The sequence below is a fragment of the Lynx canadensis genome, chromosome C1 (genome assembly GCF_007474595.2).
Source record: "Lynx canadensis isolate LIC74 chromosome C1, mLynCan4.pri.v2, whole genome shotgun sequence".
NCBI classification, from domain to species: Eukaryota; Metazoa; Chordata; class Mammalia; order Carnivora; family Felidae; genus Lynx; species Lynx canadensis.
Genome location: NC_044310.1, coordinates 125991664 through 126010973, shown reverse-complemented (window position 1 = coordinate 126010973; position 19310 = coordinate 125991664). Strand labels below are relative to the sequence as shown.

The 19310-nt window shown below is 37.7% G+C and overlaps 1 protein-coding gene across 2 annotated transcripts in view; it reads left to right on the top strand.

Annotated features, from left to right (window-relative positions):
- Positions 1–19310, top strand: part of MAP3K19 (mitogen-activated protein kinase kinase kinase 19) — a 62140-nt gene that overhangs the window by 35655 nt on the left and 7175 nt on the right. For both annotated transcript variants that reach the window (XM_032594392.1, XM_030326612.1), the window contains exons 8-12: positions 6448–6526; positions 7527–7777; positions 11645–11688; positions 13697–16144; positions 18372–18521. In XM_032594392.1, the coding sequence (XP_032450283.1) occupies positions 6448–6526; positions 7527–7777; positions 11645–11688; positions 13697–16144; positions 18372–18521 (2972 nt within the window). The remainder of the gene's footprint in view (positions 1–6447; positions 6527–7526; positions 7778–11644; positions 11689–13696; positions 16145–18371; positions 18522–19310) is intronic.

The following is a 19310-nucleotide window of genomic DNA, read 5'->3' as shown; positions in this document are numbered from 1 at the left end:
TATCTTAAGTATCAATAAATCTCTTTAAACCCCGTTTACACGTTTCTAACGTACTTGAAGTTGTTAATGTTTAAATGCTTGCACACTTTATAAAAACTTTATGTATATGCCATATGAGTATCTATTCTGTTGCAGACATACACATTTGTTTAATTTATCTCTGTTCACTGTATTCTATTCAAAAGGGAGCATCAATAACATATATATAATGTTTGGATCACACCCACGGACTTTAACAACTAAGTATTCCTGCTTAATTGGCTTAATTATAGGCTTTTATAGATGATAATTTGTAAAATACAATTTATGGCCCCCTAAAAATCCTTCATCCTTTTCCTTAGTGTAAAAATCTTCTAGCACTCCTCATTCAGCTGTTTTCCTAGAACGATGATCAGATGCAAACGTTGTAGACTGTATTGAGCATGTAAAGTTACTCTTTTCATAAATGGATAAGAACCTATATACTAAAATTACTGGGCTTAAAAGAATTTTTTAATGCAGTGCGTATCCATCAGGATTCTTAACTGCAGATAACAGAATTTACTCTGGTTGAGTTAGCAATGAAGAAGGTTTTAAAAGATAATAGAGGAGGGTCTGGGTGGTTTAGTCAGTTAAGCAGCCAACTTCGGCTCACGTCATGATCTCGCAGTTCATGGGGTTGAGCCCGACATTGAGCTTTGTGCTGATAGCTTAGAGCCAGGAACCTGCTTCGGAATCTGTGTCTCCCTCTCTTTCTGCCCCTCCCCTACTCATGCTCTGTCTCTGTCTCGCTCTCAAAAATAAATAAATGTTTAAAAAACCTGTGTCGAGAGTCACTATTTAGGAAATTATAAAAATGTGGAGAGGGTATTTAAAAATATTTTAAACACAACAAGCAGAAAACACAGGAGAGTAAGACTCTTCTGGAGGCAATAATTTTTCTTCATTGAATGAATTAGACTGGGACAATTTTCAGTTTTCATTTTAATAATGGCTTAACATTAACGAATTAATGATTGTTTTCCCACTTTGAATATCATTTTCACCTCTTCTGTGAAATTGTTTCTGGCTATATTTAAATGCTGCCTCTTAGTTTCTTTCTACTGTAACATTTTCTGATGGGGTTACTTTACCTCTTCTTATGTGGAAAGATGCACTCAAGAACAAGTGTTTTATTTTTACATGTGACAATGCATCATCTTTCCTGGTGGTTCTGGAACCTGGTAGGTTCAGAGGCTCCCATGACCATTCATGCTCAATGAAGAGACAAAATGGAGAACATTTGTATGTTCCCAGTCGATTTCAGAGTCCATACATCCTATAACCTTTCTGCCCTCCATTTATGACCCAACGATTAGGATGAGGCCATTAGCTTTTTTTTTTTAATTTTTTTTTTTAATTTTAGAAGGAGAGAGCATGACCAGGGAAGAGAGACAGAGAGAGAGAAAGAGTCTTAAGAAGGCTCCATGCTCACTTCAGAGCCTAACACAGGGCTTGATCCCACAACCCTGAGATCATGACCTGAGCCAAAATCAAGAGTTGGATGCTCAACTGACTGAGACACCCAGGCACCCCTAGGATGGGGCCATTAACTTTGAACAATTTCCACAAGGGCAGGTATTTCTTATACTTGCTTATTGTATCTTTTGTTCCTTGGTTTGAAAAAGAAATCAACCAATTAACAAACTATTGAACACATTAAATTTGCTTAAAAAAACATTCTAGGTTTATTAGTTCTCAGTAATTGTAAAAGTACAGTCATTTTTAAGAATGTGTTCACATGAATATGCTGCACACAGTTTTCCAACTTTCACAGCAAAGTACTAACTGCAGCTAGCCTTTTTATAGACTATCCTTTTCACTGACAGTTTAGTTATTAGGAATGTATGCTGTATGTTTTTCTTACTTTAACATGTCAGCTAGGATTTTGCACTTGAAGATGGCTACAAAAATATTATAAAAGACATCCATCTTCCTTTCAAGTATGAGAGCAGCCTTGATGATGTCACACAACCTCATGGTTATCAGTTTCTTTGTCTATAAAATGAAGGGCTTGGATCAGATGATCTCTAAGTTCTTTCCAGCTCTGTAATTCCAAACATCTTATTTTGTGTCGCTGAATAGCGTGGTGGTAGCATCTTTGAAAAAATTTTAAAAATATATTGGCCATTCCAAGGAAACCTCATTTTTGGAGATGTGATCCCTGCTATTTTATAATAGCAGAGAACATCCGATCATGTTGTCATATTTGAGAAACATCAAGAAAACCAAAGCTAGATTATTTAGTAACTTTCCCAAGATCACCCATAAAAAACAGAGGAGGGATGTAGATCCAGATCTGTCTGATTCATACCCTTTTATCTTCTCTGCTCTACTTCTTCCCTAGCATGCCATCAGTGGGGTTATTTAAAACCATAGCCCCCCTAGACATAGGGAGATGCCCTAAATGGCCTTCAGAAATACATAGACAGGACTGAACACTGGGACAAGCACTGGGTTGTTTGGAAAGCATACACCTCTGTGTTCCCACAACACCATTTGTACACTTCTATCATAATGTTTACATTGAAATGCTCTTTGCTTTCTTATTTATTGTCTTTACTAAGGTCACAGTAGCACCTTGTTTATTTCTGTATCTTCAGCACAAAGAGTTGGGCTTGGCATATACTTAATAAAAGTTTGTTGAATGGAAAAACATGAATAGATGAACAAATCTTAAAAGTGGCATGTTTCCCACTAGTTTTTTTAAATGTAAATTTAGCATGTTATAAGCAAGCATTGATGCTACAAGCTGGAACCGTCTGGCTTAAGGGTTATAGTGGGAATCATTCCATGGAATCAGAAAGGAGTTGACCAAAATTCATATAACAAGCAAGTTCCCATGGGGCAACATAAATGATTTCATTTAAATCTCACAATGGTCCTGTGAAGTAGGTGTCATTAGTTACACTTTACAGGAGGGCCTGTTTTCTCCATCTAAGGAGAAAACATTGCTCACCATAAAACTTTATTTTATATCTGGAAAGTTTTGTTACATATTTTTTTTTTGCTCTTTAAGCAAGCATTGATTCAGGACCCGTCATATGCTAGATAGGAAAAATATAAAGATGGCTGAAACTCAGTCCCTGGTTAATGTCCCTGTAATTTTTTAAAGTTTTTACTTAAATTCCAGTTAGTTAACATACAAATAATATTAGTTCCAGGTGTGCAATATAGTGATTCAAATTCTATACATTACTCAATGCTCATCATAATAAGTGTGCTCTTAATCCGTTTCACCTATTTCACCCATCCTTCCACCCACCTTCCCCATCAGTTTGTTCTCTATACTTAAGAGTCTGTTTCTTGGTTTTCCTCTCTCTCTCTCTTTTTTTCCCTTTGTTCATTTGTTTTGTTTCTTAAGTTCCACATATGAGTGAAATTGTCTTTCTCTGATTCATTTAACATTATTCTCTCCAGACCCATCCATGTCATCGCAAATGGCACTATTTCATTTTTTTTAATTAAAAATTGTTTAATGTTTATTTATTTTTGAGAGAGAGAGCATGCACAAAAGCAGGGGAGGGGCAGAGAGAGAGGGAGACACAGAATCTGAAGTAGGCTCCAGGCTCCAAGCTGTCAGCACAGAGCTTGATGTGGGGCTCAAACCCACAGACCATGGTATCATGACCTGAGCCGAAGTCAGACACCCAACCAAGCCATCCAGGTGCCCCTAGATTTCATTTTTTATGGCTAATATTCCATTGTATATATATAAATACCACATCTTTTTTTTAAGTATAAAAATATGGTCAGTGTTTATTTTTCTCCATCAGACATAAATTCAGGATTTGTTAACAAATTCTTCACAACAGAAATTAATTACTGATCAACATCTACAGAGCCGAATAAAGCAATATCACCTGATTAATGTGTCTGCCCTGTATCCACAGAATATAGTATTTAAAATAAAATAGTTAGACAAAATGGTTAAACAAAAAGGCATTGACAGAACATATATTGTACTTTTTTTGAGTCATCAGTCTTAAGTCTCTGACATTGCTATTTGCATTTTATAGCACATTGATTCAATTCCAATAACATTCCCCTAAGACTAGTTAATGGCCTAAAAATTATTCTTAATTTGTAAAGTTACAATACATTTTAGTAATTTATACCTCACATCTTCTTTATCCATTCATCAGTTGATGGACACTCGATCTGTTTCCATAATTCAGCTATTGTAGATGATGTTGCTATAAACATCGGGGTGCATGTATACCCTTGAATTAGTATTTTCAGTGAAACCAGGAGCTGGTTATTTGAGGATATCAATAAAATTGATAAACCTCTAGCTAGACTTATCAAACAGAAAAGGGAAAGGACCCCAAAAAAGAAGCACAAATGAGAGAGGAGAAATAAAACAAACACCACAGAAATACAAACAGTTATAAGAGAATATTATGAAAAACTATATGCCAACAAATTGGACACCTGGAAGAAATGGATACATTCCTAGAAACATATAACCTCCTAAAACTGAAGCAGGAAGAAATAGAAAACTTGAACAGACTGATAACCAGCAACAAAATTGAATCAGTAATCAAAAACTCCCAACAAATCAGAGTAGGACCAGATGGCTTCATAGGTTTGAATTCTGTCAAACATTTAAAGAAGAGTTAATACCTGTTCTTCTCAAACTATTCTAAAAAATGGAAAAGGAAGGAAAACTTTTAAATTCATTCTGTGAGGCCAGCATTACTCTGATACCAATCTGTAATTATTTTTATTGTTATTATTATTTTTTAGTTTCAGGTATACAATATAGTGATTCAGCAATTCTATATATTACTCAGTGTTTATCATGATGAGTGTACTCTTAATCCCGATCACCTATTTCACTCACCCTCCCCACCCCACCCCCTCTGGTAACCATCAGTTTGAATAACTATAGTTAAAAGTCTGTTTTTTTGGTTTGTGTCTTTTTCCCTTTGTTCATTTTTTTCCCTTAAATTCCACATGTGAGTGAAATCATATGGTATTTGTCTTTCTCAGACTCACTTTGCATTATTCTCTCTAGATTCATCCATGTTGTTGCAAATGGGAAGATGTCATTTTTTTTATGGCCGAGTTTCATTGTGTATATATACCACATCTTCTTTATCCATTCATCTATCAATGGACACATAGGTTGCTTCCATAATTTGGCTATGATAAATAATGCTGCAATAAACATAGGGGTGCATATGTTTTTTTGAATTAGTGTTTTTGTAGTCTTTGGGTAAATATGCAGTAGTGTGATTATTGGATTGTAGGGTAGTTCTATTTTTAATTTTTTTGAGGAACCTCTGTACTGTTTTTCACAGAGGCTGCACCACTTTGCATTCCCACCAACAGTGCAGGAGGGTTCATTTCCTTTACATCCTCCCTAACACTTGTTGTTCCATGGGTTTTTGGCTTGTAACCATTGTGACGGGTGTGAGGTGATATCTCATTGTGGTTTTGATTTGCCTTTGCCTCATGATCAGTGAGGTTGAGCATCTCTTCATGTGTCTGTTAGCCATTTGTATTTCTTCTTTGGAGAAATGTCTACTCATGTCTTCTGTCATTTTTTTTTTAATGTCAATTCTTTTTTTTTTTATTTTTTTAACGTTTATTTATTTTTGAGACAGAGAGAGACAGAGCATGAACGGGGGAGGGTCAGAGAGAGAGGGAGACACAGAATCTGAAACAGGTTCCAGGCTCTGAGCCATCAGCACAGAGCCTGACGCGGGGCTTGAACTCACGAACTGCGAGATCATGACCTGAGCTGAAGTCGGATGCTTAACCGACTGAGCCACCCAGGCACCCCAACTCTTCTGTCATTTTTTTAATTGGATTATTTGCTTTTAGATGTTGAGTTGTATAAGTTCTTTATATATTTTGGATACTAACCTTTTATCAGATATGTCATTTGCACATATCTTTGCCTATTCTCTAGCTTGTCTTTTAGTTTTGTTGTTTCCTTTGCTTGTCAGAAGCTTTTTGTTTTGGTGCAGTCTCAATAGTTTGTTTTTGTTTCCTTTGCCTCAGGAGACATGTAGAAAAATGTTGTTACAGCTGATGTCAGAGAAATTACTGCCTGTGCTCTCTTCTAGGATTTTTATGTTTTCAGGTTTCACATTTAGGTCCTTAATCCATGTTGAGCTCATTTTTGTGTATGGTGTAAGAAAGTGGTCCAGTTTCATTCTTTTGCATGTAGCTGTCCAGTTTTCCCAACACATCCCAGTTGAAGAGACTGTCTTTTTCCCATTGCATATTCTTGCCTCCTTTGTCATAGATTAGTTGACTGTATAATTGTGGGTTATTTATGGGCTCTCTATTCTATTCCACATTCTGTAATTATTAAAAATAGATTAGCTAACTAACCAGGAATAAAATACTTAGTTCCCAGTTGCCACTGGAATTCATTACTTTCTTATTTTTTATTATTGTCATGTGTTTCTATAGGTTTTGAGATTATTGTTACTTTTCCAAGAGATGTCAGTTATCCCCAAGAAATAAGCCGAGAAGATTTACAAGAAAACAAGTAAGGAATATACTTTGAAAGGTTAGATTGAAATTTAAGTATGAAGTGATACTTGTGTGATAACCTACATTTTTAGTAATTCACCTCCCAAAAAACACTCTCAAGCAGAGGTTGTAATAAATATTTTTGTGGCAGGAGCCAGATAATACCAGTTTTAGGTTTTGTGGACCATATTGTTTCTGTTGCAATGAGGCAACCCTCTGATTGTAGCTTGAATGTCATCATGGACAATATGAAAACAAAGGAGTATGGTCCAATAAAACTACAAAGACAGACTGAAGACTAGATTTTGGGCACCTGTTGGGATGAGCACTCGGTGTTATATGGAAACCAATTTGACAATAAATTTCATTAAAAAAAAAAAGATTTTGCCCAGGGGTCATAGTTTGCTGACCCTGAGGCAGTGCCACTTAAAATGTGATTCTGTGGTCCTTCTGTTACCAGTCCATGATGAAGTCAGGATAGAACTTGAAAATGTAAACATTTAAAGAGTTGTATTACAGTTTGACAAAGTAATCTTAGATTTACTGATCTGATAATGAAAAACTTGGGGTTTATTTTCATGTTTTTTATTTTTGATTTATTCTTATAGTAATTCACTTTTATTACAGAAGTTTCACAACAGTTTCATTCCACAATGGACTGGAAAATTTTAAAAATGGTCCTTTACCAAAGATAGTTTGAGAAGTACTGAGCTGGTTAAAGCATTTGGAGAAGTAAAAGAGTGCATCATCTATGCCTACACTTTGCCCACCTGATTTCTCTAAGGAAATAGGGGCTGGGGAAACTAAAGTGTAGAGTGCAGAAGGCAGACGAGGTGGGGAGTGAATAGGAGGGTGGAGAGGTCTTGTTCTTTGAAGAATACAGCTCTTCCACTCAGCAGCATCATTTGGAAATAGTTCTCTGAGCTTTCTGGTGATCTCAGTCTAGACTGAGAAGTGGAGATCCAGAAGATACAGGGAATGAGTTTTGAATGAAACCATGTTCTCCTCCCTTCTAGTCAGATAACCCCAGTGAATCAAGAAAGGGCACAAGCACATTCTGTTTCCCTTCCAAATGAAATTCACATGGTGGACTTCCGGACAAAGACTCTGACCATGGGTCAGAAGAAGGAGGAAAGTTCCAAGGAGCTCTGTGATGCAAATGTGGGCTTTTTGTTGCCAAGACCTTGCTTAGAACCAAACATCTCCACATCTGTAGCCAGAGAAGATGTTCCTCACTTTCTGAAGGAGCAGCAAAGAAAATCTGAAGGTGAGTTCATTTAATTAGAGTGATTTCTCTATCCTTTTGTCGATAAATTATCTATCTATCTATATCTATCTATCTATCTATCTATCTATCTATCTATATCTATCTGTCTATCTATCTATCTGTCATCTTTCTTTTTCTTCAGTGTTTGAAAAATCTTTACCACAAACTCCCATTTGGTTGATGTTTACCTGTGGGAATCTTGGGGCCTTACATGGAGGATGCTTTCCTCCAGGATTTGAGTTGGCCACTCTCTCTAGCCCAAGACTTGTTTACTAGCTAGCACATTCCTCTTAGGGGAATGCTGTCTTTGATATTTGCTTACTACTGTCCTAAACCAATTGGTTGAAGCCTCTGGGGACAAACCTGTAATCCAACAAGTTGCATTTTTGGGCTTATTGCAATAAGAGAGATCGCACAGCAGAGAAACTGTATGGGTAAGGTATTTAGTTTGGTGCAGTTCCAGTAGCTTACTGAGAAAAGGCACATGAAGTATATTAATGATAGTTTTTCGTCGTCTCTTTTTTTTTTCTGAACTCTTTTCTTTCCATTTGTTTTGTTCTCTGTATTTTCACATTAGAGACTTTTCTCACATATCCACTGTTCCATGGCCATCTATTTGTGTTTCTTGGCAGTACTAAAAAGTGCTGTGGGCTCCAGGTAAATTGCATAGAGAGACCTAGATGGTGGAGTAAGGGAGTCCCCAAGTGTCAGTGTGCATAGACAGATTTTTCTCTTGGCCAGTTTTCCCTAGACAGGGATAACCCAAGCCCCTGACTGTGGGTTGAAAGGCTGGGACTCACCTATCAATGTGCAGACTTCCCCTTCATCCTTTTATTGTCACTCCAGCACCCTGTTGCTACTCTCAGCTATACCTAGCTACTTAGCATCTTTGTTCCAAACTCTCTGGAAAGTAAACCTCCAGCCAGTTGCCAGGAATGGAGAAGAGCAACTCCTGATTCATGGGGCAGGACAGGGAATGGTGAAACTACTTCTTCCACAGATTCACAAGCAACCCCTTGTTCCAGTCTTACCTTCATCCTTACCTTCAGAGGTACCTGGTATTGTCAATTCCTGCTCCTTTCTGGAGTTCTTACTTCTTGTTGAGTTCTCCCCCTGCAGGCACTGAGCAGAACAGAGAAAGCTGACAACTAATCAATTATTATTCATCCATAAAATTTTCACTGTCCAAAATATTTTGACTTTGCTCATCTGTTGTCTTATCCTCTGGGCTTTTAATTTCCTTTTTAATTTACTCCTTTTTACTTTCCTTTACTATCATTTTAGTGAGGTTTATGAAATGGAGAAAAACTGGTACATTTGATCTTTTAACTGGAATTTCATACACATTGTAAAAGGCTTTCAACATATATTGCCAAATTACCTGTAAGCCAGACCTCACTTCTACATTCTCACCAGAAATGTTTGCGTTTCTTTCTACCTCATGTCATTTCTTACCAACACTGGATAATATTTATCCAAATATTTATAATACTTGAAAGGTTTTTTTTTTTCTTTTTTAAATCAGTTTATACATATGCACACAATTATACATTATACTCAGTTGTATTTCTTCTTTTATCAAGTTTATTTAGTTTGAGAGAGAGAGAGAAAAAGCACGAGTGGGGAGGGGCAGAGAGAGAGGGAGAGAGAATCCCAAGCAGGCTCTGCATTGTCAGTGTGGGCTTGAACTGACCAACCGTGAGATCACAACCTGAGCTGAAGCTGGATGCTTAACTGACTGAGCCACCCAGGCGCCCATTCATTTGAATTTCTGGTATTAACTTGTGGCATCTTTTCAACAGGGAAACCTCAGCCTCTAGAATATGACCTCTTAGAGTGCAAAGATTTTGTCTTTGTTGTTCACAACCATATTGCTATCTTCTGGACAGTATCAGTCACTCATTAGGCACTCAATTACTATTTGTTGATTAAATGCATAAAGAATTGGGGGGAGGTGCCTTTGGTAGCTGTGGCTAAGGGGAACGCTTGAACCCCTCCTATTGGTATCCTCTTCTTAGTTACCATTTTTCATCTGTGAATATCTTCTTTACCTGTGCTACATCTTAGAGAGGTCTGTTTCAAAGTCAAATTTCAAAATGGCAGCCTATGGCTAGAATGGACCTGTGATATATTTTGTTTGGCTTTCACAGCACTTAAAAAAGGGGTGGGAGGGAAATTTCACATAAAGTCTGCAGCTCTCTGGTTTCTCTTGACAATTAGAGAATCTAGCAGTATTAGATTATCCATCTGAAATGGACAACATCACCTGGGACTGGGTAATAATGGATGTCCCTTTTGTTGGGGCACACAACTTCAGCTCACTACTGTCTATCTGCCCCACTTCATCCATTTATGTGATCTGCTTTGATGCTGGACACATGGGAGCTTTTGGCTTCAACTTCAAGCTGTGGTGGTGGGTGGGGTTTTTGGTAAGAGGACAACTAGGTTTTACACTACCTAGTATATCCCATCTATGATCTACTCCATGTTTGAGCTCAAACAACTGTTGGGAGACAATTATACGTGAATTTTTAACATGTCTGCACAGTCCAAGCTTTATGACCAAAAAGCGCTAGGAAACTAGGTTAAAAGATGATTGAGTGATAAACATGTCTTAGAAATTAGAGTTCGTTTATTGTTCCAGAGAGATTCAGACATTTATTTCCTCAGGAGCTGTTCACTTACATTCTAGAGTTATAAAACCCAGAGACACATTTCCCCTCTCTCCAGGAAATATTTGCTTACATTTCATAGTAAAGGTCTCTTCCTTGGGAAAGAGGGATAGGTTGGAGTGCCAATCACTTGGTATAATTTCTGAGCCTCATAATTTCAGGGTTCACTCCTGTGGTGGTTCCCCACAGGTAAACATCTGGTGCCTATTGTGTTGCCCTGTGGGGATTTGTGGTGTGCTTCAGATTCTGTGTCTCCCTCTTTCTGCTCCCCTGCCCCCAGCTTGTACTCTGTCTTGCTCCAAAATAAATAAATACTAAGAAAATTTAAAAAATAAATATAAACATAAACATAATTATGAATATGAATGTAAGTACAAACATAAACATATGTACATAAATGTTATATATATAATATACATTTGCAGTCGACCTTTGACCAATGTGGGAATTGGGGACACTGACCCCGTGCAGTAGAAAATCCATGTATAACTTAACTACTACTGTTAACTAGAAGTATAATCCATAACATAAACAGTCAAGTAACACATATTTTGTATGTTACATGTTTTATATACTGTATTCTTACAATAAAGTAAGCTAGAGGAAAGAAAATGTTATTAAGAAAATGAAAATACATTTACAGTACTTATTTATCAGTATAGTAAGTACTTATAAAATACTTACAAATGTATTTTATTTATCAAAAAAAATCCACATGTAAGTGGATGCATGCAGTTCAAATCTGTGTTGTTCAAGGGTCAACTGTATATAAAAACATTATAGTGGTGCCTAGGTGGTTCATTCAGTTAAGCTTCTGGCTCTTGATGTCAGCTCAGGTCACTATCTCACAGTTCGTGAATTCGAACCCCTGCTGGGGATTCTTTCTCCCTCCCTTTCTGCCCCTCCATGTCTGTCTGTCTGTCTGTCTGTCTTTCTCTCAAATAAATAACTAAACTTAAAAAAAAGACATTATATATAAAACAACAACCCCCTTCAGTGGCAGTAGCCTAAAGTTTTGTGTAATCATTCTATGCCCAACTCCATATGGATTACAACAGGAAAAAATTAATTTTGACTTTTCCTGAGACCTTAGCACCAACATCACGATCACTCCATCTTCAAACTCTGGCTTAAGGCTGGCTGTGTTCACTCTACTACTAAGAATATCTAATTATTTTATTTTTTCTTGTTATAGAGTTTTCTACTCCTGATATGAAGTATAGTAGCCGAAGAATTGAGGTAAGATTAGTTTTAGCATTTCTGACTTAAGAATTAAAACCAAGAACTTTGTTGTCTTTGATAGAGACAAACTCTATCAAAGAACTCAGAACCAAAATCTTCAGCAGCTTAGCTTGGAAAACTATATAGTTTGTAGAGTCGCAAATAACTTCTGGGAGAGTGCTAGTTTGCCATTTATGTTTTTTTCCTGGGGTGTTTTCTGTTCTCTACATAATGAGGTGAGTAACTCTTTTAGACGTATTTTAATTTGTCTTCTCTTAGCATGTCTAGAAATTAGGTAAATTTTTTCCCTAGTGGTAGAAAGGTTTTCCTAATTGTCTCATTAGTAAGTACAGCTTTTGGAAATATTCCTGTGAACCTCTCGACTATCTGTGTCTTCTGTATCCTATGAGCCTTTGAGAAAGTGCATGGGTCCTGCTTAGTGTTGTAAAAAGCAGTTTATTAGAGTTTATTAGCCTTAAAAAATAATAATGGCTGCTACTAGGGAGATGTTTTAGCACTGGCAGAATCTGTCTTTATTTCCAAAGTTATTTTTCAGTGATGGAAGAAAATCATCAAGGCAATAAAACTGGGGGATTACACTGCATTTCACCTACTTCTAAATTTTTTTTAATGTTTATTTATTTTTGAGAGACAGAGTGTGAGCAGGGAAGGGGCAGAGAGAGAAAGACACAGAATCTGAAGAGGCTCCAGGCTCTGAGCTGTCAGCACAGAGCCCAATGCAGGGCTCGAACTCACAAGCCATGAGATCATGACCTGAGCCGAAGCCAGACACTTAACCGACTGAGCCACTGAGGCGCCCCTCACCTACTTCTAATGCCTAGATCTCTAATGTCAGTTTCCTATTCTCTTACACACAGGTGGCAGTACAATGAAAATTGAACAGACAGCTCTCAATTACCACTCATGATCCATGCTCATAAATATTCTAATATAATTAGGTATCAAATCTGTATACATGGAAAAAGCCACAATGAAAAAAAGCTTAAAGTTAGAGTTTATAGCTTAATGATCATAAAGCTGTATTTTATATATTGCATTACACTGACCTCTAGAGGCTAATGGTAACAAAACCAACTTAATTTGAAAGTAGTTGGAGGACGAAGTAAAAACCATTCAGGGTTGCTAACTTTCAAGTGTATGATGTGGCATGTTTATGACCGCACCTCAACAAAACAATTCAGTAAAACAATATGGAGTAGTTGTGTTTCAGATACAAAATCTGAGTTAGTCTGTAAGCTAATGATCATTGTTAAGGTAAATGTAACAAATTTTAAGCTGTTCTAAGTGGGAATTTTAAAAATCTTAGATCACTTCTATGGAAAGGAAAAAAATAAAATCCTCATCTTAAAATTTTAATGTTTACATTGTAGGGCCTTTATTTTAAATACATAAACATGAATCTATGTCTATAATAATCTTGGGTTTTATTTTTTATTTATTCAATTTTAAAAGATTTTATTTTTAGGTAATCTCTACACCCAATGTAGGGTTTGAATTCATGACCCCAAGATCAAGAGTCACATGCTCCACTGACTGAGTCAGCCAGGTGCCCCCCAAAATCTTGGTTTTTAGAAGTACAATTTTACCAAAAATACTGGGAATGAGGTTTTATTTTTTTTAATTGGGATCTCTAGGATAGCCTTGTACTTTGTTAAAGGCCTCCCTAAAAAGAATCTTAGAGGGGCGCCTGGGTGGCTCAGTTGGTTAAGTGACTGACTTTGGCTCAGGTCATGATCTCATGGTTTGTGAGTTCAAGCCCCATGTCGGGCTCTGTGCTGACAGCTCAGAGCCTGGAGCCTGCTTCAGATTCTGTGCCTCTCTCTCTGCCCATCCCCTGCTTGTGCTCTGTCTCTCTCTAAAAAAAAAAAAAAAAAAAAAAAAAAAAAAAGTTAAAAAATTAAAAAAAAAAAAGAGAATCTTAGAATCCCTTTGAATTACTTTAAACCAATTAACATGACATGCATATATGTTTCTGCATTCATTAGCTTTTTCTCTTTCCTTTTAGTTCCCTCTGCCAGCATTGTCACTTTTGCCCATGAAACCTGGTCTTCATACTGCCCCCCAAGATCACATGGATCAAAAGGAGAGAGAAAAAAATATTCTGAACTTTGTATCTTTCAAACCTAAGCTCTCAGAGCCCAGAAGTCAATCTGATGAGGTTAGACCATTGAACAAGCAGCAGGAAGCTCCGTTTAAGGTGTTTGTGGATCAGACTCTCAGGTGCTCTGATAGCTCTATTTGGTCCAGAAACATGTGCTCTTTTTGGAAGGCTAACCATCACAGACAACATATGGAGATGGAGAACAGGAAATCCAAGGAAACAGAAGAAAGTGACAAAATTTCAATCTCTCACTTTGAAAAAGGACAATCTTTGGTGTCCTTTGAGAATTGTAAGGAACGCAGTTTTCCTACAGATAGGGAAGCGGATATTGACTACGTTGGTTGTGAAATGAGAAAAGCAGAAGAGAATTCTCAACATCTTTTATCAGGAAAGAAAGAGGGTCCAGTAGCCAGAAACTTGTTTACAGATTTTGAAGTTGGATGTAACATGCCAGTCAAGTTCCAAGAAGCCCAGCATTCAGAAATAATTCTAAGCCAGGATGAAGAGACTAGAAATGATAAAGCTGATTTAAAAAGTACTTCAGTACATAAAGGTGAAGCAGTTGAGCCAAATCATATTTTAGAAGAGTATACTGTACTTAAAAGTTTGTCCAATGTAGTCCCTGATGGCCCCACTGAAAAGATTCCGCAAGGTCCTAGACGCACAGAGACAAACATAAAAATGTCAACGGCGGAGGCAACCAAACCGGAAATGAATGGGATGGTGCCTCTTATGCACATCACTTTCCCTGGAGATGAAACTCCCAAGGAACCAGCAGTAGCCAAACCAAGCCTCCAAAAAAGAAAGGGCACTCTTCATAGCAACAATAGCTTCAATATTCTTGTACATCAAGAAAATGACAGACATAAGATGAAAACCCCCAGAAATAAGTTGGATTCAAAGACCAAGACCAGTAATAGGACACCCCAGAATTTCATGATTTCCATTGAAGGTTCCATTAAGCCTACCATACATAAAACCAGTATAAAAACTCCAGTTTTCCCTGCTTTGGGGCTTGTTGACCCCAGACCTTGGCAACCACCCAAGTTTCAAAGGAGAATGCCACAGATAGAAAAGAAGCAATCAACTTACCGGGCTCTGAAACCTAAAAAGCAATCTTTTCCTTGCATCGGTAAGAATTCAGGAATAAAAAAGTCTTCTGTTCCTCTCTCTGCTCAACCAACAGAGCCAAGACTAAATTACTTAGATCTTAAGTATAGTGACATGTTCAAAGAAATCAATTCAACTGCTAATGGTCCTGGAATCTATGAAATGTTTGGGACCCCTGTTTATTGTCACATGAGAGAGGCTGAACGTCATGAGAACAAATATTATCGAGAGATATGCTCAGCTCCATCTGGCAGATGTATTACCAATAAATGTCGATCTTCACACAGTGAGAGGAGCAGCAACAGCAGAACAAGATTTTCTCAGAAAAGACCACATGTTAAACCTGTAAAGGTTTCACTTGGCATTAAACAAAAGAACAAAATTTTAATTTCTAAAGAAAAGGGTTACAAGGCTGTAGGTAGCAACGTACAAGACATGGAAAATGGTGATGATATTTCAGGTTCACAGTGGCAGATAAAGTCTTCAGGAGATGACTTTCTTTCTTCTAATAATGAAGTTCAGCCCTTGAACTCGGCTCTGCCTCATGAGCTGTCCACGGAACAGAATGAAGTCATTCCTGTTTCAGATTTGTCCACTGTTGAAGAAGTCTCTATGGAAGAGTCTGCTGATGAAGGAGACATTTCTAACAATCAAATACTTGCCACGAGCCTCAGAGATCTACAGAAACTTGAAGAACTACATCACCAGACCCCATTTGTCCTTTCAGAAAACAGTTGGGCAATGCCCAGTGAGAAGAATTCCAATAAGCATGTACTGCAAGAAAAGCAGAATACAGCATCACTTGTTAAAATAGATGCCAACCAAATTTTAACTAATGATGTAGGGTTTGAAAGTGTTTTAGGTAAGTCTGAGAGACTTTTGAGTTTCTCTTTCCAAGAGAAACAACAGAGTGCATCTTCCCAAGCATATCAACATTGGGCACATTCTTTGGATCATGATAGTGTAGCTAATGAATCAATTACATATCAAACATTTGGACAAACTTTAAATTATGCAAATTCAATTTCGCAAGGAATTCTAGATTCTGTAAAGAATGAAGAATTGACGGATGAACTATTAGGATGTCTAGCTGCAGAACTATTAGCTCTTGACGAGAGAGGTAACACCTCTTGCCAAATAATGGCAAATGAAACAGATCCTGAAAATCTAAATCTTGTCTTCAGTAGGAGAGGACAAACCACACAAGAATTGGGTGGAGAGACAACCAATGTTAAAATACAGGTTGGTATAATTAGAATCAGTGATTCATTAGGGGCAGGAAGGGACCTCAGAGACAGTCTGGTTCAAACTCCTTACTTTCAAACAAGGAGTCAAAAACCCTAAACAGCTAAGAGTTTTGGCAAGGTCTCACTGTCTGGTTGCAAGTTTGGAATCCAGTTTATTTGACTTGCAGGCTAAGATGTTTTCATTATGCCACCTTGATTCTGGAGTTCAGCTAGCCTAACACTGCAAATGGAATCACATTGGGTACATTAATATAGCAAAAGTATTTATTTAAAGTAGGTTCATATTTTATTCGGTGAAGATGTTTTCAATTAATAAATAGCAGAGAGGTAATTATGGGGAAAGTATTGCTCTAGGTGGTATGTGAGATAGAAAGAACTGAATGTAGCCCCTGGAGTAGATCACCACCTAATTCCAAAAAACATATGAAGACATGAAATATGAAAACTTTAACACAGAAATATCATTGGTGCCTACTGTGTTGCTGGCGCTAGGCTAAGAACTAGAACAAGACTTAGCCATTGTTCTGAAGGAAGATAAGCGACAATCCTGAAAAATGTAAAAATTTTTTTTGGCATGGAAGTGGGCATGGGGAAGAAGAATAGCAACAGATCATTGGGATCATTGTTTTGTTGGTTTCAGTTCTCACTGAAATACTTGAGCCTCCTGTCCTATTCAAATTTTAAAGACAGAAACAGTAGGCTTAGCTGAAATATCATCTATTGAACACTGATTCAGGCTGTATCACACTGTATCACGATCAGGAACAGTTATTTTAGATAGTTTATCTAAGGATACATAAAGTATATAGTTATATCATAGCCAGGTTTATTGAGAACTTACCATGTAGGAGCAAGGGATTTTATACTGTCTTCTTTATATGCTTCAGAACAGCTCTATGAGATAACTAAAGGTAATAACAAGTCCCAATTTTGCAGATGAGAAATTTGAGGCTTAGAAAGTTACAGTCAGTGAGTGGTGGGACCACATCCTTAATCACGACACAGTGAGATTGTTCTTTGTCCTGAAATATCAGCCCTGTCCTTATGGTGAATTTGGTCTCTCCTGGGGGTAGAGCGTGATCCCTGGAGGCCTCCAGGCTTGGGTAGGAAATGGGGATATGTGTGTGCACACCTGTGTGTCAGAGATGAATCTACCACTCTGTCATTTTAAATTTAAGAAAAGCTAACAAGCTAGTAAATATCATCAGCCTGTAACCTCATCCTACAATGATGGAGTCAAAACTGACTTTTTACAGCCTTTTCCTCCCTAAGAAGTCCTTAAAATTTAGTTGGGATAGAAACAATGAAAGGATGGGGAAGAGGAACCCAAATGGCCCTTTCTTTCATGATGAAGGAGAGGCCCTGCAGGAAGTCTTGCTTCCAATGGCCTTCACCATGTCTCTATGTCACCATCATTTATTTTTAAGAACTTGTAGAAGAGCTCAAAGCAGAGCAGTTTGATCCAATCAACCAATTGGAAAACATGGTCTAAGTTCTTCAAAGAGATATTTGTTGAGAATCAGGGCTTCTCAAAGTTTCCTGTGAAGGCAAATTGCTTGGGGATCATATTGAAATGTAGACACTGGTTCAGTATGTCTGGGGCCCGAGATTCTGCATGTCTAACAAGCTCCTATGTGATGTTGGTACACCTGTCTGCAGATTCTCCTTTGAATAGCAAGGGTCTAGAAGACCATAGATCTGTGTATTACAGCTAGTCTTGATCACTAGACCTGTTCATTGTGGCTGTGTGTTTGTGTGTGTGTGAGAGAGAGGGTGAAAGAGTATATATATGTATGTTTGTGTATAAGTGTATATATATGTATGTATTTAGGCGTGTGTGTGTGTGTGTGTGTGTGTGTGTGTGTTTGATTTTATGTGTTGTGGAAATAATTGAAGAACAAGGTTATTCAGAACTTAACTATAGCAAAAAAGTCAGCCACCATCACTTGTGTTTGGCAGAGACTCAAAGGCAGGCAGAGGAGTGGGCAAGATTCTTGGCAGGAAAAAGGGAAGCCTTTACTATGCCCTGATTGGAGGCTGTAGGCATGGGGAAGCTGTAGGCAGGCTAACAAATGGCATCCTATATGATTAGTTATGCATATCTGGCTTTCTCTAGTTGGTCCCAAGTTAGAAGAAAGTAAGACTCTACTCTTTAGCCCTTTTTCCCCATCCCAATGACTCAGAGTTTAATGGTGACTTTTCTTTTTTTCTCATTGTCCCAGAGACATAGTAATGGGTTCAGGATATATGACAAGGACAAGAAATTTCTCAACTCAAATGAAAAGAAGACATTTTCTGAAAATAGTTTAAAGTATGAAGAATCTATCCTGTGGACTAAGGGAGAGGTCCTTGGGAAGGGAGCCTATGGCACAGTAAGTTAAATGGGAAACATGATGAAATCCCAAATCCCCACTTCTTCTTGACCTACCTTTTCCTCCCTAATCTTCTTGTGCACCCTTCACACCCTCTATGCTCTTCTACTTGAAACTCTTTCAGTTGGAAATAACAGGAAACTCAATCCAAACTGGCCCAGGGAAAAGGATGTTCACTGTTTTATGTAACTGAAGGGTCTGGAGTAGGTCTGGCTACTACTGAATACATTAGATAGTATTTACATGCATCAGTTACAAGAAGACTGATCCCCAAAGAAGATAGGTTATGTTTCTAGCTGGGGACATATCAGCAAGAAGGTGGGAAGACATGGAACCACTGAAAATGCATGATGGGGTCACTGACAAGTTGCCCCAGTTCTGCCTTCCTCTCTCCTTAGAGCTTTGGCACTGAAACAGCCCTATTTCATTTATTTGGTGAGCAATTTTGCCATTGTAGTCATGTAGATATCTGTGAGGGATAATTACCCCAGTTTTATAGATGAGAAAAACTGAAGTCAAAACGATTATACAACTTACCCAAATTTACACAGCTGAGGAATGGTAAAGCCAGAATTCTAACCAGTCCAGGCCACTGAACTCCAAGACATTATGGTATCCATTCACCATGCTGCTCATCCCCATTTTGGCCTCACTGAAACACTGACTTTGCTTAAGTACTTTGCATTTATGTAGGGATGAATCAACTTAGAGAAAGACAGGGTTTGGGAGGAGAAGGGAAAGACAAGTGTCACCTGAGGCATTTTGTGAACAAGTTCTATCATTTATATT